This window comes from Heloderma suspectum, chromosome 7, assembly GCF_057233095.1.
Source record: "Heloderma suspectum isolate Gila_16-S chromosome 7, 16-S_ref, whole genome shotgun sequence".
NCBI classification, from domain to species: domain Eukaryota; kingdom Metazoa; phylum Chordata; class Lepidosauria; order Squamata; family Helodermatidae; genus Heloderma; species Heloderma suspectum.
Window position 1 is genome coordinate 22,598,027 of NC_139464.1, and position 27,517 is coordinate 22,625,543.

At 45.1% G+C, this 27,517-nt stretch overlaps 1 protein-coding gene across 5 annotated transcripts; it reads right to left on the reverse strand.

Moving 5' to 3' along the window:
- USP18 (ubiquitin specific peptidase 18) lies at positions 1-27,441 on the reverse strand. 5 transcript variants are annotated; one of them, XM_084809270.1, is made up of 12 exons: positions 27,338-27,441; positions 24,937-25,066; positions 21,280-21,452; positions 16,146-16,242; positions 13,813-13,958; positions 13,378-13,457; positions 10,171-10,317; positions 8,241-8,336; positions 7,716-7,886; positions 6,221-6,352; positions 5,105-5,154; positions 1-1,673 (listed from the first exon to the last, which is right to left on the reverse strand). In XM_084809270.1, exons 2-12 carry the CDS (start codon positions 24,993-24,995, stop codon positions 1,619-1,621), a joined length of 1,206 nt encoding a protein of 401 aa, XP_084665396.1. In that variant the 5' UTR covers positions 24,996-25,066; positions 27,338-27,441; the 3' UTR covers positions 1-1,618. The 5 variants fall into 5 exon arrangements, with proteins under 5 accessions (XP_084665396.1, XP_084665397.1, XP_084665400.1 ...); XM_084809271.1 differs by lacking the exon at positions 24,937-25,066; XM_084809274.1 differs by lacking the exon at positions 8,241-8,336.
- Between the last annotated feature and the right edge of the window lie 76 nt (positions 27,442-27,517).

The following is a 27,517-nucleotide window of genomic DNA, read 5'->3' on the forward strand; positions in this document are numbered from 1 at the left end:
TCTCCTTCACAATAACTTAAATTGTTTTATTTTCAAGCAAACACCTTTTATAAAATAGAGTATGTACTAATTAACCATGTCAGTCAGTTTTACAGAAAGCATAAGTCCCCATGACCAGATTTACACAATCATTAGAAATAAATGGGGGGAAAATAAATATGATGCTAATAGAAATCCTATGCAACTCCCATCTATACTGCTAAGATAAGAATTTGCTCATTATCCAGCCAGATACTTCAGTGCAAGATAGAATGGGCTGTATGTAGTATTTTATGTTGTGTTGCATTACTCTTTTTTAATGGGCTTAAGGATGCCTGTGTAAAATCAGGCTATCAAGTCATTTTTAAAAGAGTAAACTGCTTGCAATTTCAGTTCACTGACTTGTCCACACCAGGGAACGTCTAACGACTTACAGATGGCTGCAATAACATTGCCTAGCCATGAGTAAAGGCCTCAGGGTTGTTACATGTGCTCAGGAGACATAATAGTGCAGCTGGTTTTCATATGCATAGCAGATGGCAACCCCTGGGTTTCTTGGGTCCATCAAATGGTATACTGGTGGTATGTGAGTATCTGCTTTGCCTTCCTCTCCACCTTTTGAAGAGCAGGGTCTGTTTTACAAGGAACAACCAAGAGTCACTGCTCGGGTGGAACAGGATGCAGGAATGGCGAGATTGCGGGCAGATCTATGCTACAGACAAGCTGGTTTAAACTGCCTGTGCTTCTGTCCAGGAAATCCTGGGAACTCATTTTGTGAAAGCCAGAAGGGAAGGAGTAGGGATCTCTTACAATAATTCTTAGCATCCTAGCATATGGAGCTTTTCTACATGAGGGTGTTAACTGCCATATCTGCTCTCATGTTCATTGCAGAATTGAGACCCAAGCTCTACACAGCTTTTCCTTTCCTGCTTTTCCACTACATAGCCTCTAGGTGACACTGTGCTATAGTGGAATAGCACAAATACACAAGTAGGAAAGTACCCTTTCTTTCACCATCAGAAATAATACCCCCTTTTTCCCCCACACTAACCCCCCCCCCCCGGAAAGTGCTCTTAAAAAACAGAAGCAAAACTGGAGGATCACGACATTGTCTAAAGAATCTGTAAACAACTGCACCAGTGCACAGTAAATGGCTCATATAGAAGAGCTCACAGTTCCCTTGTCTCTTGGGGGAGTGGGGAGTTATGACAATTAAAACACCCTAAAATCGTGCCTTAAAAAGAATGCAAGAAGATAATTGGACATGCTCAGAGAATGCAATCTGAGGTATATGGTTCCATTTCCCACAGACACACACTATTACATATTTCTCCTTATGCAGAAATAATAGCTAGGCATGAGGCCCTCCTGAAAGTAAGATTGTACAACTTTCCAGAACCGTTTGCAAAGAAATGTGCTCCCTTGCTCTTCATCTCGTCTTCCAGAGCACAATGTTGGTACATATTTATTCCTGATCCTCCTTTTTGAAAGATCTCCCTTCTTGCTGCCTTTCGTTTGCTTTGTCACTTGCATTCTCCTTTACGGATATGATATTCAAAGATCTCGCTAGAGTCTGCGACAACTCTGGACATATTAGCTGGAACCTCTCTCTAGTTGTCCCGAAGTCTCATGGATTGGATCAGTGCTGCTCGCAATTCCTTTTCATGTAGACCAGGAGATAGGCTGTTTCACCCCTACAGGAAGGGGGGTGGGGGGTGGGGGGAGAAAGTCCTCATTTTTTTGAACAAAATAGGTATAAATCTTTAATAATGATAATAATAATATCAGTATCCAAAAGTGTTCATAGGAACATAGGAAACTACCTTAATACAGAGTCATACCATTAACCATTTTGCTCAGTAGTGTCTATACCACGGGTCTCCAACCTTTTTTGGACCCATGGGCACATTTGGGAATTTGAGGAACTGCTGTGGGCACCATCACAAAATAGCTCCCACAGTGGATGTGGCTACTCAAATAACGGCTATCATGGGAGCCTGGCTAGTCAAGAGTTGTGTCAAGAGGGGAGAAAAATAGTGGGGCTGGGAGAGAGGGGGAAAAAGCAGAGAGTTTCTTCCAGGCTCACCCAATCTTTTTCCGTCCACATAGACCTTTCCCCCTTTGCTCTCTCTCTCAACGCCTAGCCTCTAACCTCACTATTTCTCTCCGCACCACCTCTTAGCCTTGCTCTCTCTCCCCCCCTGCCCTTTGCCTTGCTTTCTCTTCCTGCCTGCTGAACAGCAGCTGATTCAGGGACAGGAAGGAGAACCTGGTGCCCTAATGTTTTTCGATTTTTTATTTAAAAAAAATTTTTTTTTGAAGGAGGCAGAGTGAAGAGCTGTGTGGGTGCCATTGGCTGGCCTTAGGGGTGGGTGAGTTGGGCAGTCGCCTGGGGCGCTAAGCTGAGGAGGGTGCCAAACTGAGGTGAGGGGGGTGCCAAGGAAGAAAAATGATCTTTCTTCAATGAGCTTTAGAGAGCAATCCAATGGGGGGAGATGGCTGCCTCTGAATTCGGAGACGACTGCCTATCCACTGCAGAGCGGGAGGAGTGGTGAGGAGTGCATCTCCTCCATGCTCCAGCCGCCCTGCAGTCGTGGCTCGACAGCCGATTTCAGCTGTCTAGCCACAGGACCTCAGAGCATGGGGTGGGGGGGTGGGTAGGCCGGACAACACATAGGAAGTGTCGTACTGGCACTTCCAACCGCCCCATCGCCAGGAACGCCCTGTTTTCCCCCACTCCTTACGAGCGCGGAGCACGGCCGATCCGCACTGCCTATGAGGTGGCAGGGATGGAGGGCGGTTCTCCGGGAATTGACCAATCCTATGGCCATGTAGCCGCTGTCTAGCAGCCATAGGATTGCGCTCCTAAAGTATGTTTCTTTTTCAGTTTCCACTTTGATGTCATTTGGGGAAGGCTGCTGTAAGGGTTTTACTGCTGCAAAGAAAGGGGAGGGAGAGGGAATGTGCAATAACCTCCTTTTAACATGGGAAGTTTTAAATGAGCACCATATACAGCCACTGTCCACAGAGCCAGAAAGCTTACTCTATGCCCGGGGTAATTGTCATGATCACCTAAATCACATTTTAGTAGCTGGCTACTCATGATTCAGGAGGGGAGATTTACAGGAAATTTTAATTCAAGGACTTGGAAGGTGATCTCCTGGGGATGATGATTAAGGATGACCAGGGGACTGGAAACAAAGCCCTATGAGAAGAGACTGAAAGAACTGGGCATGTTTAGCCTTGAGAAGAGAAGACTGAGGGGAAATATGATAACGCTCCTCAAGTACTTGAAAGGTTGCCACAGAGAGGAAGGGCAGGATCTCTTCTCCATCATCCCAGAGTGCAGGACTCTTGGGCTCAAGTTACAGGAAGCCAGATTCTGGCTGAACATCAGGAAAAACTTCCTGACAGAGCAATATGACAATGGAACCCATTACCTAGGGAGGTGGTGGACTCTCCCACACTGGAGGCATTCAAGATGAGGCTGGACAGCCACCTGTCAGGGATGCTTTGACTTGCACTCCTGCACTGAGCAGGGGGTTGTACTTGATGGTCTTATAGGCCCCTTCCGACCCCACTATTCTATGATGATTCTATGATTTAAAACTGCCACAAATGGAGATTTCAAATGGTTTGCACTTGGGTCGGTTTCGGGGGGCGGGGGGGATGGAGATCCTGCCTAAAGAAGCAGGATTCCCCTGGCTTCCTGATGCTGTTACGAAAGGCATTGCAATGTATCCTATAGCTCAATGCTTCTCTCTTTTGCAGCATTTAACCTTCTTCTGTGTTACTAGTGCCCACAATACCAGTTACTGGAGAACATGAGTGCGGGGGGTGGGGGTGCTATTACACTTATGTCCTGCCTGTGGGGTTCCAAGAAGCATCTGGTTGGCCTCTGTGGGAAACAGAATGCTGGACTAGACAGGACTTTGGACTTATCCAGGTTGCCTCTTCTTACATTCTTAGGGCATTTTTTTTTGCTTCTTTTCCACCATCCTCACAATAGCCAAACTTCCAGCTAGTCTATTACAGCTGCAGTCTTATGCCTTGAAAACATCCATATACAAGGAGGATTGCTAGATAAAACTACCCGATTCGGCTTCCATTGACTTAATTTTTACCTAATAGATCTGAAATTATCTCCAGCTTTGTCAATATGAAAACTGCCTACTTCACTCTATTTCTGTTTCCATCAAACAAGGAATCTGTATTTCACCTAAGGATGAAGTGATCTCAAGCAAACAGCTGGATTTCACCAATTCAAAAGTGGAGGCTCTACCACTGTTTCTTTGTTTCTTCTTCCCAGCAACCCTTGGGAGGATATCCCAGTTGTAAGATGTCTCAGTACCTGGAACAGCCTAATTTGAATGTCTGCAGCCTCCTCTCACTTTCCACCTTAAGACTGTAAGCCAATGCAGTCTCCATGACTTTTTCATCTCCTCCACTTTTTACTTTGTTTACCATCTTGCCTGATGAAGAGTTCTGAAGAACCCAGTATATTGTGTCCTTTGAGTTGGCCTTATAATGTGTATTTTTGCATTTTTATTTTTAAATATTAGCCCCTGTGAAGGTGAGAAACCACTCAGGAGGAGCCATTTGAAGTAGAGAAATGGAAGCTGAGGAAAGGAGTAACTATCCCCCTCCCTGCATCACCCCCTCCTAAAAGTTGCTTTAAAACAAAAGAGACAGAAAAGATGGTGCCTGCACATAATCTGTACTTAGCCCCTCAGTTTCTGATTGCCTTTGTGCAATTGTCATAACTTATTTTCCACTTAAGCTGCTGAATTTGAAAAGTAACTTGAGTGGAAGTATTCAGGCTTCAAACGCTTGTGGAACTGTACCCTGTATCTACCCTAGAATCAGTTCATTCCAAAACCAAATGTAACCATTTAATGTTGCTTTTTACATAGCCACCCATGGTCCTAACACAGTCTTCCCCAACCTGGTACCCTCGAGATATCTTAAACTGAAATTCCCATTCTCAGGGCCCTGCTTGCTGGCGATGGTGCGTGCTGTAGTCCAAGATTCTGGAGGGCACCAGGTTGGGGAAGAGTGACTTAATGCCACCACCACCCCTACCCTTTCAATAGGTTTAGAAGAAAAAGCAAGTATCCTTGCTTACCAACGGAGAGATGCTTTTCCGTAGGTACATTTGACGTCATCCCATGACACCTGCAGAATATAGAACAACAGGAGCATGCTCAGGAGAATGATTCAAAACTAGGGATATTAGAGAAATCTGTTTCAAGGATGGAGTTCGATGAGTTTTCCTAGGCTTGGCCCCCCAGACTTTGTTTTGGTTCCCACTGCAGGGCTCGACTTGATCTGCAGTGAGTTGGGACAGTCTGCAGATTTTCCAGGAATTTTGCACATTTTTGTGAGAGAAGGTTTTTGAGGGGAAGGTTCTGCAATTTATACAAATTACAGCTGAATTTGCACAAATTGCAGCAATGGGCATCCCTATTCAAATCCTCGATCATACCAATTGAGAAAGCATGACAGTACACAGAACTAACCATTTTTTTTCTTATGAAGTTGGATCCAGATTTAGTCATACTTAGAGTAGACCAGGAATGGGAAATCCCAGGCGGCTGGATTGCTCTCTGGCTCACCCCTGGGGGGGGGCAGACAGCATGATGGTGTGGACACTCCCCCTGAAGGCCCGCTCCCTGATCTCATGCCACAGTTTCTCCGTGCAGAGAAAGACATGGGTGTGCCTCTATGTGCACAGACAAAATGCCTTTTCCTCTGTGCATGGAGAGGCAGGAAGCGATGGTTCTCTTCCTGTCTGTGCATGGAGGAAAATGCTTTCTCCTCCATGCACAGCTGAGGAAGGCTGGTCTACACCAGAGGCAGGCAACCTAGTGCCCTCCAGATGTTTTGGACGGAAACTCCCATAATCCCTGACCATTGCTCATGCTTGCTGGGGCTTATGGGAGTTGTAGTGCAAAGAGAAGGAGGGAACGATCCTTGCCTCTCTGTGCATGGTGGAAAAAGCATTTTCCTCCATGCACAGACAGGAAGAGAACCATCGCTTCCTGCCTCTCCATGCACAGAGGAAATACTTTTTTTTAGCAGGGAGAGGAATCCCCACTGTTATCTCCAATCAGTGATTGGAGATAACAGCAGGGCTTCCCCTGCATGCTGTTCCCCCTTCCAATTAGGAGGGCGAGCAGAACACAGGGAAACCTTCAGTGCTAGCGGAGAACAACATTGCCAACAGGTCTGGCTTCCTCACCTGACAGACGCTGGAGTCGTTGAAGCAATACCACTTGTGTTCCGTGAGGCTCCAAACGTATGCGCAGTAATGACCGACGTTAGCTGATCCCGAGTGGGCAACCACCGCAAAGAGATCATACAACCCTTCATCCTGGGAAGAGCCACACAGAGACACTTTCAGTGGAAGGACAAACCAGATGCAAAAAGCCTCCTTTCTGTCTGCTAAATGCCACCAAGGAATGATTGTGCACATCAAACTCCCACTTCATCTCAATTCTTTTCTCTGTGAAGTGCTGCTCTTTGAAGGTCTGCCTTCCTCAACCTTGTTTTGGATTACAACTCCAATAATTCCTGATCACGGGCCATGTTGCCTGGGGCTGATAGGAGCTGAAGTCCAAAATATCTGGAGGGCACTAGGTTGGGGAAGGTTGGCGTAGACAGTGCTGAGCTAAATGGATCAATGGCTTGACTCAGTATAATGCAGCTTCCTATGTTCCTATAAGTATCAGACCACCTTGCTCAATGTTATGTACTCCGACAGGCAGCGGCTCTGCAGCACCCAAGACCACGAGCATTAGTGTTGCATAGCGACTAAAAATGTGAACTGGAAAGGCCTTGGCTGAAGCTTCGCCCCACCTCACCATAAACTCACTGGATGGCCCACAGATAAGCTACAGTTCCCCTAGCCTGAGCTGGTACATGTATATTTTTAACTGGCTACTAACAGGAGACAGAATGTGGGGTGAGATGGATCACCACTAATCACTGCAGTACTTACAAACTGACAAGAGTCTCTTTAGGAAGCGGCATTAAGATGAAGTTCATCACTTTTCAATGTTACTTTCCAATCGAGGCACTTTATATATAGGAATATAGTGCTGCTATAAGATACACCAGGGATAAGCACCTGGTGCCATCTAGATGTTTTGGATGACATCCCCCATAATCCCTGATGATTTGTCATGTTGGCTGGGGCTTATGGGAGTTATAGTCCAAATAACCAGGAGGGCACCAGGCTGCCTACATCTGGAATAGAACATTGTACCTTTTGTCACAGTGTTTTGACATTATGTCTTTCTGGGACGCAGCTCTGGGGAGGAGAATATCAGTGGTATGGGGGGCAGGGAGAGAAGATATGGGGAGGGGAGAGAAAGATGTCTTCCTCTGACATAGATCACAGAGCAAGAGTGTGACCACCTTGGAGCCCAAATAGCATCCTTGTCTGGGGCCTGTTCCTGGCACGTAATTCTACGGGCATCTTGAACAAGTTTCAGAGAAACAAGGAAGGGCCAAATACAAACTTGGGACTCATACTTCTCTGCATTGCCTTGAGTAAATCATACCATCGTCAAAGGAGGCACTTGGCTGATCAGGGCAGACCTTGATGCAGTCTTAGACCAGCTGAAAATTCAGTCCAGGTTAGGGATCCCCTTGCTAAACCTGGAGCAACTCTGAGCTCATTTCATGATGTCTCCTAAGAGCAGACTGAATGGTGATGTGACTAAGTTTCCCACCTTCTCCTGGGCATCCTGGTGATACTGTTCTGGTGTCAGGATCTGGCCGAAATCTAGGGTCTGCGGAAAGGCCAAGGAGTGGCTGACCTTCTGAGTCCTGCTGCCTTCCTTGGAGTGGAAGCGCTTCAAGTGCAAAGTCAGCGTCTGGGGCAGAGACGTTAGTTTCACGCCCTGCAAAAATCAATGCACATGCCAATATTGAAAGGCGAGGACTGGCACACGGAGGCTGGCACAGATGAACTGCAAAGTAAGAAATGACAAGAGATCCAGGAGAATAACCAGTGTGCCTTTCCCTCCAGAACATCTGGGCCCGGCATTCAGCAAGCAAGAACGGTTGCTTCTTCCAGGAGATCTGTGTTTGGCAACAGCCACAGAGCTGCTTTGCGAATTTTCCAGGCACAGAGGAGCAGGATATAAATATCTTAAATAAACAAAGAACCCCATCCTAAAATGGAAACAGCATGAAGTTTCAAGACAGGAATTTTCAGGGAATATTTCAACTGTTCCCCAAAAAGGCAGCATTACCCGCACACATGGGGTTTTCCTGCCACACTGGTCACAGTGGCAGGTATTTTCTTCAGTCAGCTGTTCCGGTGCAAAGAAACAACGCAATGAATCCTCCTAGAAACACAGAGGGGAGTTGTATAAGGCAAAGAGCAGAGATTAATCTCCTCTAACCCGGTCTTTTTCCCCTCCTTCAGTTTAATTTAAACTCCACATCAGCCTTCCCCAACCTGGCACCCTCCAAAAATGTTGGACAATTAGTTATTAGTTATTTATACCCTATCTTTCTGCCAAAAAACGGCACTCAAGTTAGTCATGATGGGACTACAACTCCCATCATTGCCCAGCCAATAACTGGGTGGTTGGGGGTGACAGGAGTTGTAGCCCAAGCAGTCTGGAGAGCACTGGATTGGGGAAGGTCACCATAGAGTATATTGCCTTTAACTGCATGCTTTGACTGCCATGAGGTCTGTAGAAAATGTCCCCCCTGCTTCCGTCACCATTGCACATGATCCCTGATAGGCTTACTTTCCACCCCAGTGGTAAGCACAATTTATTGTGAATTTGTTACAGTTCTTGTCCCACCCTTCCTCAAAGGAGTTTGGGAGCAGCATCCATGGGGTTTCCAGGTGGTCCTTCCATTTTGGTACTGGCTAGGCCTAGACATGATGAACATCAGATATGGGACTGCATTTTAACCATATTTCTCACTTCTGGTCCTCCAGGCAGTCCTTGAGAAGTGAACAGATCTTCCCATAACTTTTAACCCTCAGAGATGTAACCTCAAGCCAATCCATTCATGATACAATAAGCAACCATGTCGTGGGTTTTAAAATATAAAATACAAGGGGTCCACCTGTCTTCAGGAGTGTTAGATGAACGAGAGGTTTACTGCTCAGGGTTTGAACTCTCCATCCTCAGCCTCAACTCTGTCTCCTTCTGCACACATTCGTTCTCAGCTCAATTCGGCTCTTTCCTCTACAGCAAACTTCCCAAGGCACAGCAAGCGAGATGGTGCAGTTCACCATTCCTCACCCTGGTACTCTACCCCAGCCACAATGGGCAATGGTGAGGAATTCTGGGAGTTGTCATCTGGAGGGCATCAGGCTGGTGTGGTTCGTTGCAGAGTCCTAAAAACTGGGCTGCACCTCCCTCTCTTCTTTAACAATTAGCCTCAATTACAACAGCCGTCTTTTTTTTTTTAACCTGATCACCCTTAAGGGGTGGGCTCAGCCGCCCTGGACAGTCTTAGGGTATGAACTTTAGCCTTCTTTTGTCCCTTGCCCCCCCTTATTCTGGAGTCTCTGCCCAGTTCATCTTGTGCTTTGCAAGCATTTCTACACCAGGCTAAAATCCCATATTTAAAACGGGACTTTCTGCTTCCATTTTAAATACAAGATCACGACGGACTCCCTTTAGACATGCTTCCTCCCCCCGTTATCTGAGTCTTTCATATGTTAGCGTCACTAGATGATGCTGTGGCCTAGCTCCTGTTATTACGGCTTTTCCTTTTTCATGAGGGAACTCAAGCGAAACTCAAGCACTGTAATTCGATAGCTCATTATCTCTGATCTTTAAAAAAATAGAATAAAGGTCATTTAGTGCAGGAGACACCTGGAGGTTGACGGCATCATCTAAAGGGCCTACAAACCTCCTTGAGTGAGCAATCTCAATAGCAGGATAAAAGCGCCATGTGGAGAAGCCCTGTATGTGTGCATGCCCCCGACAGGACAGGACAGGATCACCATGTGGTATCCTTCCCAACCTGGGGATCCTCCAGATGGGTTAGACTGCAGCTCTCAATATTCTCAGCGAACATGGCCCCTGGGAATTATGGGAGTTGCAGTCCATCACATCTGGAGGGCATCAGAAGGCTACCATATTGGAAGCCAAGCCGTGACCATCACTTATATACCATAAATCACAGCACTATCAACCCCTATAAACCTACCAAATTCCTGATCAGAAAAGAGTCAAAATCAAACACTGGAAGTGGAAGTATCGGCATGTGGCTGTCCTTCTTTGTTTCGAGCGAGCATTTTTGACACATTAGGTACTCCTGCAGCTGGACGGTATACAGCTGAGTCAAGCTTTCAACCTTAAAGGGATTGTGGGGAGGGAGTGGGGGAGAACCAAGCAGTGAATGAATAATGTGTTCAATTGCATCTAAGAACTGATATGTGACTTCACTGACAGGCCTCAACCGGATTTCCATTATAGTCAGAACAGAAAACCATCAAGTCCACTTCCCTGCTTTGCAACAAGAATTTTCCCTCCAACAGGGTTAACCCGGACTTGCGTCCTGGAAATATAGGAAAATATTTCTTATTTTATTAGAAATAAAACAACTTTATAAACATTATATATACATATATATGTACATATATATATATGTGTGTGTGTGTGTGTGTGTGTGTGTGTTGAATCCATTTGATTTTTTAAAATTAAGTCACCATCTTAGAATTTATCAGTATTTTAATTAAATTAAATGTAAAGAAAATATAATACAGATTATGGTGAAATTATTTAGCCTTACCAGGTAATGTATTATATAGACATGAGAGTCACTTTGAATAGAGCAATGACAATCCTGCTTTCAGAACGGGAAGAAGCTCAACAGAGGTGCATGGATCAATTCATAATATTTATTCCAAATTCTGCAAAAAAATGCTGTTTCGGTTTATTAAGCAATTTGCCTAACCTATTCTGAGCATAGCATATGACATTTCGTTGGGGCAAATTCAGTGTTTTTTTAGCCCTGTACAAAGAACGTTATATTCATATAATACATTACGTGGTAAGGGTAAACCATTTCTATCTGCTATAAAGCTAGTTTACTTCACTTATTAGGAAGCAATGTGGCTTGCAATTCATGCACCAGCTGTTTAATAGTTCTACGACAGCTTATTTACGCATTCCTCCCTACCTAAATAGGCCTCATGCCAGCATAAGAGGTCTATCTCTATCTGGCTAGGCAATGTCAATAAGTGGGATTGGTCATTATCAGTGGAGGCTGGTGGCTCTGATTGGATAGCTGCTTCTGACTGGTTCTGACTGAAACTAGGGATGGCGGAGAATTTCTCCCTAAACCTTGTGGGGGCCGAGCGCCAACGTGTTCGGCCCCCCGAAGAAGTTTCGGGGAGAAATTCCCCCCCCCCCCCGGGATGGGACTTACCTTTCCCGAATGTCCCTCCCGGCGGCGGGTCCGGCCGGCGGTACGTCGGGTCTTTGTCAGGGGCGGGAGCGGCAGCCGGTCTTTTGACCGGCTGCCGCTGCCGCCATTCCAATAAAAGAAAAAAAAAACGCCCCCGTGATAGGCTACGTGAAGATTAACGTAGCCTATCACGGCTAGATTTGCAAAGTCAGCCGTGATAGGCTACGTAAATCGTCACGTAGCCTATCACAGGTGACTTAAAAAAAAAAAAAAGCGCGTACGGCTAATGGCGGCCCCCATAGGGAGCCGCCATTCACGTTCCTTATTTGGTCGCTGTAGTCTACGTAAAGATTACGTAGACTACGGCAAAAATAAAGGCAACGCTATTTGCGTTGCCCTTATTTTCGCCGTAGTCTACGTAAAGATTTACGTAGACTACAGCGACCAAATAAGGAACGCGAATGGCAGCTCCCTATGGGGGCCGCCATTTGCGTACGCGCGTTTGTTTTTTTTTAAGTCACCCGTGATAGGCTACGTGACGATTTACGTAGCCTATCACGGCTGACTTTGCAGATCTAGCCGTGATAGGCTACGTTAATCGTCACGTAGCCTATCACGGGGGCGTGTTTTTTTTTTTAACTTTTTATTTCGTGGCCGGGCGAGGCGCCTCCTCCCCGGCCTGAATTTCGGCCGGGCGAGGTGGGAAGCCTCCCCCCCCGGCCTGAATTTCAGCCCGGTGAGGCGGGAAGCCTCCCCCCCCGGCCTGAACTTCGCGGGGAGAGCAGCGAAGTGCCTCCCCCCCACCACGAAAAGCTGCGAGACCAGGTAAGTGACTTTCGTGCACCCCTAACTGAAACCCGAAGTGGATTCATTACCCCACTGACATCAGAGCCACCAGCCTCTACTGGTCATTATATGATTTGGCTACTGATCCAAGATGAAATCTTGGCCTGTATTTGATTCCCAGATCATAAGCAGTGGCGCCTTCAGGCAGAAGCCTAGAGGCCCATAATGAACAGGAAGGCCCCCAAGAACAGCAGAACTGGCTTACCATATTTTGAAGTAATTGAAGTAATACATATAACTATCTTAAAAAGCCACACACCCCATCACAAGAGCATTAGGTCCAGAGCCTAAAATTACCTCACTACTGATCATAAGCTTTGATTCATGCTGTTGTAAATATGGTCACCTTAGCAGTGCTCTCCACTGAAACATTCATTTAAAATGGGAATAACTTAGGAAGGAGTCAAACTACTTGTTACAATAATCATGTGTCTCCAATTGCATACTCTCTTAATGAAAGCAGTCACGAGGAGGGGGGTGGATTCAAATCAGGACGTGGGATAGGGCGTTATCCTTTTCTCTACGTGCCATTTCTCCACCCTAACCTCACCCCCACACCCACCAGTGTTATACGTGCTGGAAGTGTGTTGGAAGCTGAACCAGTTTATTTACCAAGCTATATGCAGCTCTCTGTAAGGGCTCCCAATACAGGCCTGCAGCAGGCTTTCTGCTAGTTCAAGGGTGTTGCAGGGAGAGTCTGGGCTTTCTTTAAAGCGGGGTGGACAACTTTGCATACTTTGGGAGCCAATTTCTACCACCCCTTGGAACCCCCCAAGAGCCACACATCCAGCTCTGCATGCTGCTGAATTTCAGTGGAGGCAGCAACAAGACAATCAGTCATTTGTCACTGAATTTTGGAGGCAAACCACAATGGTGACCTAAAAAGGCCAGATTTAGCTTTAAAACAAGGCCTTTTTTGGCCACCATCATAGTTTGCCATGAAAATTCGGCAGCAAACCACCCATTGCTTTGCTGCTGCCACCACAGCTTTACATTTGGCAGCTGCGGGGGGTGACTGGGGCAACATTCAAGGCTAGGGGTCTGCATGCAGCCCACAGGCCACGTGTTGCCCCACCCGGAACTGTGCAAAATTAATTCACTGGGCTTGTATGCCACACAGTGATAGCATGTTTTTCTTTGCTAAACGAGGATGCTTACCAGATCTGCATTGGTGATTTGGCCCTTAATTAGGTTCCAGAGATTTAGGAAGAGTTGTGAAGCATCATACAGAACAAACACTAAACAAAAAGAGAGAAATTACAACCGAATGTTTGCACAATGGATTATTTATATGGCTCCTCTGTAACTTTCCAAAATTCTCATATGCTCAACCCACTTCCACCACTATATTCTCTCCAGCTTTAACTTTAAAATCCGAATGGATACACACACACACACTTGCCAGCCAGTATCCCATCATTGCCTTTTCGCCCAATAAACACAGCCTGACCATCATGTTTTGCCACCTTTCATCAGAGGACCCACTTCCCTATTCCTAAATCATAAGGGGGAGGGTGATTATAAATAACACACTCGTTCCAAATGTTACCTCCCAACGAAAAACAAAAAAAAAAGCCTTCAGTTTCTCCTTACATTTCACATTGTGCATTGACAGGCAAGTGGCAAGATCTAGAGGTTGCACAGATTTTTGCTTGCCCCGTTGCATCTGCTCCAAAAGCAGGAGCATTTGGTAAGGGACACTTGCTTTCTGCTCTGCAGCTTCAAATGGCACTTTGATCCTGCAAAAGAAAAATCATAAACTATGATCATACATGTTAGACCAGCAACACGTTGCTCCATGAAAGGAAGGGAGAACAGGCAAAAATGTGTACTTCCACTCTTTTCCCTTTCCCTACCTATGGCCTTCTCTGCTGCCACCAGGTGGAAATCTTTTTTTTCCTCTGGCTGCCTCCACCAAACCAGCCTTAAAACTCTCTGGCTCTCAGGTGTACGGGTTGGCTATTAGACATGGGATGCATAACTCAAAAGAAAAGAGATCACAAGGTTTCAAATAACAACATCTACGTTTATTAAAGAAAAATATTAATACGAAAAAGTTCTACAATCTGAATGGGTATGCACACACACATTACATACAAAACCATATGTGCAATGGGGTGATAAAACAACCAGAGATAAATGCATCCAGCTAACCTAAGTAGACTGTGTCCCTATTTTATCCCAGTTCATTTTCCAAGCAATATGTTACTGTCATAGGCCCAGCACTCTCAACCTGTTTTCCAGTTCCAGCAGTAATAACTCTTTCTCTAGGACTATGGGATTCTTTCCTTCTCTCTCTTCTTCTCCTCCTCCTCCTCTTGGTGTCTCTTTTTCCTCCCTTTCTGCCATAGGCTTTTATATCTTAAAATTAGTGTTTTCCCTCCCAAACGCCAACCAATCAGGAGGGTAGTTTGTTATTCATTTTGCAACCTAAATTTCTACATCTTCTCCTCCTGGCCTTCAGTTGAACCTCCTGCAAGGAAGTTTGGTTTCTGAGCAGGCATCCTAACTCCTGTAATCTAACTAAACTTCTGATCTCTAAACTACTAAGCTTTGGGCTGAAACTGACCAGCATGCATGCCCCCACCACCACACACAAGATTTAACCCCATAATATCCCAAAACCAAACTAAATACAAAAATGGAAGACAGTTGCATTCCTTCACAGACAGGAAAAACTGGGTCTCCTACTTTAAGGCTGCCATTCTAATCATACTTATCCCAATGGAAATCTTTTTTTTAAAAATTCTAAACGCTATCACACGTTTACCATGTCATAAATTTTGGCAGTACTGTACCACAGGGTGGGAAGAAGGTAGATCTCTGGGCGATTTGAAGTAAATCAGCAAGGATCTCCAACTCCCAATTGTTTAACAGCAGCGGGAACAAAACAACTTCCTTCCCACTCTAAATTATACTGCTGAAATTAAGAAAGCTTGGAGTAACCCGGAGTGGGGTTTTGCGAGGAAGGGCTGTTCAGTTCTAGTACTCGAAACAAATTCCTGGGGCTCAGAATTTTTAAATTGTAAGCATGTGTCTCTTGCACCCATGTCCAGTTGCGGGATCTCGGGGTTCTAGTAAAAAAACAAAAGTAGACCCCTGAAGTCTGCCCACCCCAGCTGTACAGGAGTCAAAGATGGTTGAGGACTTAAACCTTCATTTGTTAAACTGAAGTTTACTCTCCATTTGAACATGGCTTGGGAAAGCTGAGCTTCAGTGTCATTTTCAATTAATTAACTTTGCTATAGCCTATGCATCTATAGCACTTTTGAGCATTCAAGTCCACTTCAGCCATATTACAACAACCCTGTGGGGGTAAGAGAGAATTAAGGCACAACCCTATTGGATCCGACCCGATATCCGTAAGCCTCTGAACTTGGAGGCTTACTAGTATCCACTGCAGAGCAGGAGGTGTGGCAGAGATGCTCTTTGCCTCCGCCATGCCTCCCGCTCTGTATTTCAGTTAGATGGGCGTAAGCCATCCCCTCCCCGCCCACCAGACACCCCTTTCCCTTTCCTCCGCGGTTCCTTTGCAACCTCAGAGGGGCAGCTGCACTGTTCTCTTCATGCCAGCTGCAAGGGGGTGGGGAGCTCAGACTCCTGGGTCTGAGGCTGGAGTGCTGTCTCTAACCTCGGATCCAGGAATCTGAACTATCCTATGGCACCCCCAGACTCTGTCTAGGGGCCACAGGAGTGCTCTTTTATTATCCCCATATTGCAGACAGGAGTTCTGAGGCTGAGAAGGAGTGCCTTGTCTAAGACCACCTAGCCAGTTCATGACGGAGGTGAGATTCTAGCTGGACACTTTCTGATCCTTAGCTCAGTGTCTCAGCCACTATGCAACACCAGTTTTAACTCCTAGTTTCACCTTGGAAAGTGAACACCACCTCAGTTGAGGGTGAGAAATTAGACTCACCAGTACCCACCTTCGGAGTATCATAGTGAAGTGTCTGTTCATGAAGAAAACCTGAAGCAAAGAGTTGAGGCAGCAGCTCAGACCAATATTGTACAAGCCAACAGCTCCTGAAAGTAAGAGACAAAAGTGGATTATTCAGCTTGGGCAAAAGGCAAGGAGAAAGACAGGCATTTGAGATTGCAATCCTATGTACACTTACTTTGGATACAGTCCTATTGTGGAAAAAGGGGGCAATTACTGCTGTGTAAACAGCACAGGATCAAACTGCACAATAATACTAGATGTCTACGCATGTGTAACTGAAATCATAACATATTTGTTTCCCATTCCACCTCCATTTCTCTCCCCATCTTCTCTTGTTCCCTCATCTATCTATTTTTTAGATTTTAAGTCTTGCAGAGGTCTGACTTGTCATTCTTTGTGAAGCACCATGTATACATATATACAACCACCACCATCGAATGGGAATGCTGTTGAGGCATATTTCAGACTAGAGGTAATGATTTCTCAGGAGCACCTCCATTTGGCCAACCCACTGAGCAGCAATGACACAAACAATTAAAATGACATCTGGATGGGGAAAACTCTCAAGAAAAATAAAAGGAGTAACTAAGGGTGCACTCCTATGCTTGTTTTGACAGAAAAATGTCCTACAAATCCCAGCATTCCCCATCCAACATGGCTGGCTGGGGAATGCTGGAAGTTGTAGGACTTTTTTTGTCAAAACACGCATAGGAATCCGTCTTAAATGGCAGAACATTTCAAGCTCACAAAAGGTGAAAGGCAGAGAGCTTCTTCAGCTCTCTGTCTTTCTCTTCCAGCTGCTTGGCCAACAGCTTTCCAGTAGGTCAGGGGGCTGAACTTCTTTCAGTCGAAGGGCCACACTGAGCTTTGGAGAGGGGGGGGTTGCATTCCAGTGGTGGGTGGGGCTGAAGACAAAAGGGGACAGGCCAAAAATACCAGCATATTTTAGTGTAAAGCTTTACTGCTGGTAATTAAGCCTTAGGCAAGGCATTTCAACCAGGGGCATGGCTAGGGGTGCACGAAAGTCACCTACCTGGTCTCGCAGCTTGCTTCGCGGTGGGGGGGAGGCGCTTCACTGCTCCCCCCGAAGTTCAGGCCGGGGAGGGAGGCTCCCCACCTCGCCCGGCCGAAATTCAGGCCGGGGAGAAGCGCCCCGTCTCCCCGGCCACGAACTTCAAAATTAAAAAAAAAAAAATGCCCCTGTGATAGGCTACGTAACGATTAACGTAGCCTATCACGGCTAGATCTGCAAAGTCAGCCGTGATAGGCTACGTTAATCGTCACGTAGCCTATCACGGGTGACTTTGAAAAAAAAAACGCGTACGCAAATGGCGGCCCCCATAGGGAGCCGCCATTCGCGTTCCTTATTTGGTCCCTGTAGTCTACATAAATCTTTACGTAGACTACAGGGACCAAATAAGGAACGCGAATGGCAGCTCCCTATGGGGGCCACCATTAGCCGTACGCGCTTTGTCTTTTTTTTTTAAGTCACCCGTGATAGGCTACATGACAATTAACGTAGCCTATCACGGCTGACTTTGCAAATCTAGCTGTGATAGGCTACGTTAATCGTTACGTAGCCTATCACAGGGGCGTTTTTGTTTTTTTTTTACTTAGCTTGTAATGGCGGCAGCGGGTCGAAAGACCGGCTGCCGCCCCCGCCCCCGACAAAGACCTGCCGAACCGCCGCTGGGACCCGCCGCCGGGAGGGACATTCGTGAAAGCTAAGTCCCATCCCGGGGGGGGGGGGGGCGGAGAATTTCTCCCCGAACAACCTTCGGAGGACCAAATGCGTTGGCACTCGGCCCCCCAAAGTTTCGGGGAGAAATTCTCCCCCATCCCTAGGCATGACTAGGGTCTTAAAAGATCCAGGGCACAGGCCCATAACACAAATTTGCATACACACACACACACACACAGTCTAGGCACACGTCTAATATATATATATGTGTGTGTGTGTGTGTGTGGTGCATGCATGCAGCGTGCTTGCGTGTGTGTATAGATTACATACATACATAAGAAGTGTGCACTGACCCCCCACCCCACTTCAACTCAGACCCCGATTCAGCATTTTGGAAAACATCCCACTTCTGCTCAGGCCAATTTGTAGTCGGACCACTTCAGCTCAGCACCAAACCTGAGTCAAGGTTTGGAAAAATGAGTCTTTATGCTTCCTATTGACTACCATGGGAAATTAGAAAAAAAAAACTGTAACTTTTGTTCTCTTGGACAGAACTGGATAATTTCAGACATAGTAGCCCCCTAGAAGGGGATTACACCTGCCCAATGTCAGAAAAATAGGTGCAGGGTTTATATTTTGATTTTCTTTTAAAGGGAACTGCCAGTAACGTTTTAATTCAATGGAAGAATTGGATAAAAATTTCAGGATTCATTGCCCCATCAGAGGAGATCATGTCTACCAAATTTCAGAATGATAGCCACAACGGTTTTTGTGCAAGAGTGGCCTTGACATTTTGAGGTCTCCAAGAGGATGTACTTCTCTCCCTATGTTCCTTGTGGACCATTGTTCTGAAAGTTACAGACAGCCTACAGTTGTTCCTAAGTAAGAAACCAGCAAAGTTTCAGAAGGATAGGTGCAGCAGTTCATGTGGAAGGGGAGTTCTCCAGTTTGGGGGAGGGAGTGATTTGCTTTCTCTTCCATTCACCCCTTCCCCAATAGTTTTTGGGTTAATTTGTATGAAAATGCACAGGTCATTAGAGGTGTCCCCCAGGCAAGAAAACTGCAAAGTTCCTGAAGGATATACATGCATTCTAATTTAGAATTACTAGAATTTATTTACATTTCACCAGTGTTAGCAGCAGGGAAACATGGGTGGGAAAGTGCTATTGCACTCATGTCCTGCTTGTGGGTTTCCAATGGGCATCTGGTTGGCCACTGTGTGAACAGAATGCTGGACTAGATGGAGCTTGGTCTGATGCAACAAGGCTCTTCTTATGTTCTTAAATAGAGATTGCCTCTGAGCATGTGCAGAATGTTCTTCTTTCACCACTGAGCACTTGCGTTCTCCCCCTACCAATTTTATTCCCCTCCATGCAACCATCCCGCCTCATCCTACCATCCTCCAGCAACTTTTCATAAAAACAGATGTCTTGTTTTGTGCAACTCCTATCTATGTACAAGCTCTCATTGCATCTCGCTCCCCATAACTTCATTTGTGCCAAGACTTCACCTGGATTCAGCCAATGAGTCTGTTTTCAAAACTAGAGCTCAGTTATGACGAAACTGAGCATGTGCTAAGTGCCTTTCCCTCACCACTGAAGCTAGAGTTCATACAAAAAAAAAACCAAACCCACAAATGACAAAACATGCATAAGACTGAGCTGAAAGGGTAGTCAATTCATTAGACAGAATTGGGTAGGCACTGTATTAAGCCTGCAGTACCATGCTCACAACTCAGGACTTATTTCTGAGTAAACATACAGAACATCACGGTGCAAACCTTCCTGCAAAAGTAACTTGTGCTGGAATCCTATGCACATTTTCCTGAGGGTAAGCTTCATTAAACATAATGGGACTTCTCAGTAGGCATACATAGGATTGCATAAATTAGCAATATCTATCTCCCCTCCAGTTAAAAAACAACCACAAACTCCTATTTTTATTAAAGCTTTCTGTTCATAGGAACATAGGAAGCTGCCTTATGCTGAGTCAGGCCCTGGGTCCATCTAGCCCAGTATTGTTGACACTGACTGGCAGCAGCGGCTCTCCAGGGTTTCAGGCAGGATTCTTTCCTAGCCCTACCTGGAGATGCTGGGGATTGAACCCGGGATCTTCTGCATGCCAAGCATGTGCTCTACCACTGAGCTGCAGCCCTTCCTATTGCTGGATAATGGCAACTGACAAACAAAACAGCCCTAGTTTTGTTTCTCTGCAACCATGTGAACCCACTTTTCTCAAAGGCTTGAGTGAGAAGGAGAAAAACCAGCCCTCTTGTCTGTTTGTATAAAGTCAAATACAGTTCAGAACTTCTCTTACCCACCGAAGAGAATTCTCTTTAAGAATTCCCCAAGGTATGCTCTGGGTGGAATAAAGGAGAGAGAGAGAGAGAGAGAAAGAAAGAACAAACAAACAGGGGAGGGGAGGGGAGAAGAATGGTGATTGGAGATGTGCGTGGGGGTGGAGGGTAGAGAGAATTCCCTAAGCCAAGTGGCTCCTTTCAGAGAGATAGTACTTCAGAGGAATTTAGGAGGCTGTGGAGGGTTTGTAAGGATTGCACACACTTAAATTAACTTTATGAGGTGAGGTGGCTGAGGGCTTTTTCTAGCTTTTTTAAAACTGTAGAACCTATTTAAAAGCTCCAGCAGTTTCTCAATCATGATGCCACATAGTCCTAACCCTCCCTTTGGGATTATTTAATAAGTTAATTTCCACTTTAATGCAGCCTGAACACTTGGAACCAAACTGTATGTTACATACAAATGTATGCATTAACCCCAGCAGCTGTTTCTCTCAGGGACAGTGCAGTTTGGAGCAGAAAAGTGGCAGTGGGTGAAGGGGTGCTTAACCCTTCCAGTTCCCCACTGCAACACTTCCCTCTGCTTCCCCTCCGACAGGGTTCCAGAAACATGCTTGCAGGTGTAAACTCATTAGGAATCCTGGAGCGAAGAAAGTTTCTGGGGAGGAGGGTTGCAATGGAGAAGCAGTAGGGAGAAATGAGGAAGTGTTGAAAGCACCCACTCCTGCCACTTCCTCACTTCCCCAGACAGCCATGCCTCTGTCCCCTGCCCCCCCCCCCAGTTTTGTGGTGGTTTCCTGTCTTTTGTGCTGTTTTTTCCCATCAAAATGCCTCTCCTAAGGCTTAGTTACTGGACAGTAAGAGTTTTAAGCTAAAATATGCTGGTATTTTAGCCCCACCCCATTTGCCATTGGCTCCACCCACCAATGGAATGCGGCCCCCAAGAAATTTTCTGAAACAGAATTCATCTCTTGAGAACCTGCTCTGGAAGCAGCAATTGCTGCCAGGGGTTTCATGCATGCCTTTGCGTGTAAGATATAGCTTTGCCCACAGAAGATGTAGAAAAAGGAAGACGTGTCAAGAGCAAGAAGGAGGAGTAACCGACAGTGGAAATGAAAAAGCAAACATTGTTAACAATGGTACCATTTCTTAAGTCTGCCTTTCCATAGATTGCTTTGAGCTGTGGGTTGCGCTTCTCCAAAGCATCCTCTGCGCTTTCTTCCTCATCTGCCTCAGCTGTCATCATCTGATATTCGTCCAGCTTGAGCGTCCTGCTTTTCTTTGGCCTTCCAACACCCTGACCCATCAAACGGGCTCTGCAACACAAGTGGGCAACAAAGTCAGCTATTTTACTGCCAAAAAAGCATCTACTCTAACCTCCTGGGTTTCTTTCACAGGGGGGGGAAAGTCAGTTGAGTTAAGTTTCTCTCAATATAGAGAAATAATCCCCCCCTCCCAAATAATGTTCCATTTCAGGCATAAAAATGGGCTGATAATCATCTAAAGCAGCCTTCCGCAACTTGGTGCTTTCCAGACATGTTAGACTGCAACTCCCATCATTCTCAGCCACCATGATGAGACTTGCAGTCAAACACATCTGAAGGGCACCAGGCTGGGGAAGGCAGATAGATCTAAAGCACATGCTGGTGTCATGTTGGCTTTTTCTCTCTCCCCTGAAATGAAGGAAGGAGGACAAATATTTGTCTTGGAAATCTTTTACCATATGGCTTAAGAAAGTATTGCAAGAGTTTGTACACGAGGATCAAAGTGGTTTCCTACCTAGGAGACAGATGAGAGATAATGTAAGAACAGTCTTGAATATGGTGGAATATCTGGAAAAACACCCAGAAAAACAGGCAGCTTTGATCTTTTTAGATGCAGAGAAAGCATTTGATAATCTCAATTGGAAATTTTTGATTAAGACTTTAGAAGATTGGACTTTGGAGAAAACTTTATAAAATGGGTGAAATCGGTATATACCGATCAAAAAGCCCAAATAATTATAAATGGGGACTTGACTAAACCTTGTGAGATACAGAGAGGAACAAGACAAAGTTGCCCATTGTCACCTTTACTGCTTATATTGGTTCTAGAATTAATGAACAGAGATATAAGACAAGATGATCGAATTACAGGAATAAAGATTTAAAAGGAGAAATATAAGCTGAGGGCTTTTGCAGATGACTTGGTGTTCATGTTGGAAGAACCTTTAAAGGGAATTGAAATTTTAATGAAAAAACTAAAAGAATTTGGAGCAGTGGCAGGGTTCAAAGTTAATAAACAGAAAACAAAAATCTTAACAAAGAATATGAACGTTCAAGAAAAAAAGAAGTTGATGGACAAGACAGGCTTCCAAATTGAAAAGAGTAAAATATTTGGGAATCCTTCTGACAAATATGAATTGTATGCTTTTTCAAATTAACTATATTAAAGTGTGGAATGAAATTATTCCTATTAAAATGGGAAAAATTACAGCTATCACTTTTGGGAAAAATTGCAACGATTAAAATTAATGTACTACGTAGAATGATATTTTTGTTTCAAATGATACCCATTATTACATCGGACTTACCTTTTAAGCAGTGGCAGAGAGACATAACGAAGTTTATATGGCAAGCAAAAAAACCCAAGAGTTAAAATAAAAATTTTACAAGAAAGCGGTGGTTTGGGATTACCAGACTTTAAAACTTATTTCTCTGCCTGCTGCTTGGTGTGGATGAAAGAATGGGTGACGTTGAAAAATAGAAGACTTTTAGAATTAGAAGGATATGATTTGAGATATGGGTGGCATGGTTATTTGTGGTATGAGAAAACAAAAGTGCATGTAGATTTTAATAATCACTATATAAGACAGGCTATATTAAGAATTTGGAATAAATATAAATTAAGGTTTTATCAAAAAATACCACGTTGGATATCCCCACAAGAAGCAATGTATAGAAGAGAATGTGAAGGCACGCATAAATTGTTAAGATATAATGATTTATTAGAATTGTCACAAGGGGAATATAAATTAAAATCAAGGGAAAATTTCTTGGAAGAAGGTCATGTCTGTCAATGGTTTTCATATTTGCAAATTTAGGAAAGGTTCAAAACATAAGAAAAATGGTGGATTTGAACAAATAGAATCTGAGTTTGAATCAGCATTGTGTACAAATGATGAACATGTTATTGCTAAACTGTATAAATTATTGTTATGGTATGAGACAGTGGATGAACAAGTAAAAGATTGTATGATAAAATGGGCACAAACTGTTGGTCATAATATATTAATGGAAGAATGGGAAACTATGTGGGGAAAAGATTTAAAATTTACCTTATGTACAAATTTTAAAGAGAATTTCTATAAGATGATGTATAGATGGTACATGTCACTGTGTAAACTGTCTGAAATGTATAAGGGTGTTTCTGGAAAATGCTGGAAATGTGGAGACCAAGATGGAACGTTTTATCATCTGTGGTGGACTTGTAAAAAAGCTAAAACATTTTGGAAACAAATATAGTCTCTAGTTCAAAGAATATTAAAGACTACTATAGATTTAAAGCCAGAGACTTTTTTCCTGGAACTAATGGACAAACACGTAAAAGAGAAGGGGGGGAACCCTCTTTCTCTATATGATAATGGCTGCAAGGTTATTGTATGCACAAAAGCAGAAGAATGAAACAATCCCAACTGCGAATGAATGGATCACGAAAATGATGGAGCTGGCAGAGATGGCAAAACTTACTATTATAATTAAAGAAGGATTAATAATTAAATTTATGTCAGAATGGAAACCTTTTTAGAATTTGTACAAGAAATAGAGAAAAATTATATCCATGTATGTGGATTCTGATCTTTGAGATGGTCAACTCTCTTTTTTCTTTGTTAAAAATTAGGAGAGAAATGTGAACTCAATGTATGATATACAACTAAGATAAGAAGTAGAGAACAATAATAAGCATTTGTTGTGTAAGGGGAGCCGAAGGTAGATACCTTATAATCTTAGATGTATTTTAGTGTATCCCTGTGTGTGTTGTTGTAATGATGTGTATTGTGTGTCTACATTGTTCCCCCCCCCCAAAAAAAAAACTATTAATCAAATGGAAATCTTTTACCATATGGGCACTTTGCCAAGTAGCACTGAGGCTACAATCCTTCAGTTCATGGGTGGGCAACCTATGGACCAAGGACTACGTACAGCCCTTGGTCTAATTTCAAAAGCCCCCTGCAAGCAATCTGTTTGTACCTCTGTTCCTCCCCTGGCAAAAAGGACACATCAGAAGACTGGTAACACATCTCCTAGGACACACCAATATATTCTAATGAGACGGGGAGCTGAGCTGGAGGACATCAAGGTCTCTTCCAAGTCGGTGATTCTGGGGTTATAAGGTTCAGGTCTGGACAACCGAAGGATAGCATAAATCAGGGGTGCACAACCTTTCCTGACCCAAGGGCCAGCTATGTCTGTGCACACATACCAGATAGCCTGATACAGATGGCTCTTTCCTGCTACCAGTGGCAGGGAAAGAGTGATTTGACTGAGGATCTCTGTGGGAGGGAGAGTAACAGGCAGCAGGGAAATTGGTGGGAAGAATCTGACAGCACTGCGAGGGTCAGGGCACTGTCGGGAGGCTGCAGTAAAGGCCTTGGAGGGCCGCAGGTTGTGCACCCCTGGCTTAAGTGCTCAAACCTGCCAAACAGGTCTGGCTTTGTCAGGTTAAAGTGTATAGAATCATAGAGTAGTATGGTTGGAAGGGGCCTATAAGACCATCGAGTCCAACTCCCTGCTCAATGCAGGAATCTAAGTAGCTAGGTACCTTTCCTTTGGTGGCGCAGATTTCTCTCTGTGACAGGTGGGCGGGGTGTGAGAGTGCATGCAAGATCACAGAATTTGGGAGTTGGAAGGAATCTTGGAGGTCATCTAACCCCCTGCACAACGGAAGATACCTGGGAGAAAAGATACTTGGAGCATGGGTATAAAGGGGGGGGGGGCATCCTGTAGCAAGCAGAGCCAGGGTCACTGTCCTCCTGACCATAGAGGGTTAGCCAGCGGTGGCTGGTGGCTGTGGGGCTGTGAATCCGCTCTGGGTTTCAGTCAGAGCTAGTCGCAACTCTAAAGGCGCAATCCAAGGTGCGGACCTTGATAAGCCCCTTTACATTCTGACTAAAACCTGGAGCGGATCCACCGCCCCACTGACATTGGAGCCACCAGCCTCCACTGGGTTTAGGATTCCAAACTGTAGCGATGCTAACCAGAGCTGCTGTACAGAACATGAGCCACGGCGCTTCTTCCCCCGCCTGCCTCCTTTCCCGGCTTCAGGAAGGAGTCAGAGCAGTGATGCATAAGACAGGTTGGGAATTTTTTTAAAAAAAATGTCAACACAGAAATGCAGCTGGTACAGCTGCGAATCCTTTGGACGCGGGAGGGCCAGGCCGGGTTCACTTCTCCTCCTTCTCTCCTCCCCCCCCCCCGCCCTATTTTGCTATTCGTTCTGAGCAGGATGCCTACAGGCAACTCAGGTCACGGAGGGGACACGTGCATTGCCTGCAGCCCTGTGTGCGCATTCTTGCTCCCCTCTTGGACTGAGGACACCATCAAGGTGAAACAAAAAGTGGGAGGCTGGCGGCTTTGATGTCAGTGGCTGGACACCACAGTCTGACTGGGAGTGGCTCTAACGTCTGACTGGTCCTGACTGAAACCCGGGGCGGATTCACCACCCCACTGGCATCACAGCCACCAGCCTCCGCTGGTGGGAGGGGGCCAATTTTAATTAGAGTGCCAGTCCTAGTCAGTGAAGGCTTATTGTTCCCTGGTCCCCATTCAGATTATACTCCCAGAAAACGAGACATGCCTCATTGTGCAATAACACTTCTACTCTGGGTAGTTTTGCCTATGAGGCAAAGATCAGCTTTTCTATACAATACATCTTGCTAATGAAAAACGTACATGGGTGACAATTTCTCCCTGTGAGCTATCCCTCATTAACACCATCCACAAGGGGCCCATGCATGAAAGCATTTCTTAGCATGTTGCAAGAAAACCACACAGCCTGATCCTAGCCATAATCAGACAGAAATCCTACTGAGTTCTATGTGGCTTACTCCCAAGTGCGGGTTTACAACCCAGTACCACCCCCACCCAGCCTAAGGATGCTTCCAGAGAGGTGACTGCAGTCCTATTTGCCATTACTTGTACATCCCACTGAAATCAGCAGGACTTATTCTTGAGAAAATATGCATAGGACTAGCCTTCACAGACTATGTTTGGGGTGACGGGCACAGATCTGAATGTTTCCTGGTCAACAGGACCAACTTTTTATGTTGCCTTTACCTCTTACTTTTTGTTGTTTATTACCTTGATTTTATATCATTTTACTGTATTTGATGTACTTTTATTGGACGTAAGCCACCCGGATAAATTTTAATTTGATGGTTAGCATAATGCCACACATACCCTGTTTTGTTTCCATCCCCTTGCATAAATAATAACCTGAACTTGGGTACTTTTTGTTGGGCAGTTCTGCCAGGGAAAAAAATAGGGAACCAGGCAAAGGAAGACCTTTAAATAGGAACAACCTACAGGATCGTCCGAGTTTTTGAGTTACAAAGGAATGAAAAGGGGCGAACCAAAGACCTCACCTATTTTGTTCAGTTAAGTCTGCACTCCTATCCCCACTTAACTTGGGAGTAAGCCCCGTTGAACTCAGTGGTACTTATTTCTGAGTAAAACAAGCATAGGGCGTATTCGCTTTTTGTTTCACAAGTTGGGCAGCACAGCCAGGTTTTCTTATCGCGAAGAGTCACCCAGAACAGGCGTTCTTAAAGTTGGATTCTACAAATGTAAAACCAGTTTTCTTCTACAAGTAGCGACGCTTCGTTTTAGGGCGTGGAGATGAAACCTACTCAGTGGATCCGCACTGCATGACTTCAATATCCCCAACATTTACGGCACAATCCCACCCAAGTTTAGACAGAAAAAAGTCCTACAATTTTCCCAGAATGCTGGGAGTTGTAGGACTTTTTTTCTGTCCAAAGATGCCTAGGATGGCGTCCTGAAGAGCGCAATCCCACGCACGTTTAGACAGACAAAAAGCACAGCGGGCTGTGGAACGCTAGGAGTTGTAGGGCTTTTCTCCGTTTAAACGTGCATAGGATTGCATCCCAAGAAAACAAAAAGCAGACAATTCATGATCTGAGCAAAAAGGAATTGGGACTTACCGCTAGCTGAGGAAATAGGTGCCCGGTCCCCAGGTCGGCCACTTCCCTTCGGTTTACTGGAGCGGGGAAAGAGCTCCGTTCGCAGCGCTGCCCGCCTCTCTTCTGACAGCTAAGCGTCGCTGCTCCAGGACTGAGCTACGCAGCCGGCATGAGTTTTGATTTCCCGCCGCGGAAGGCAAC

Excerpts from the sequence above, each read along its gene's own strand:
- USP18 (XM_084809270.1), bottom strand. The coding sequence starts at position 24,995 with ATGCACTCTCACACCCCGCCCACCTGTCACAGAGAGAAATCTGCGCCA. Across the intron at positions 10,318-13,377 it reads AAATCACCAATGCAGATCTG|GTTGAAAGCTTGACTCAGCT; the intron begins GTAAGCATCCTC and ends AATCCCTTTAAG. Across the intron at positions 5,155-6,220 it reads ACGACTCCAGCGTCTGTCAG|GTGTCATGGGATGACGTCAA; the intron begins GTGAGGAAGCCA and ends TATATTCTGCAG.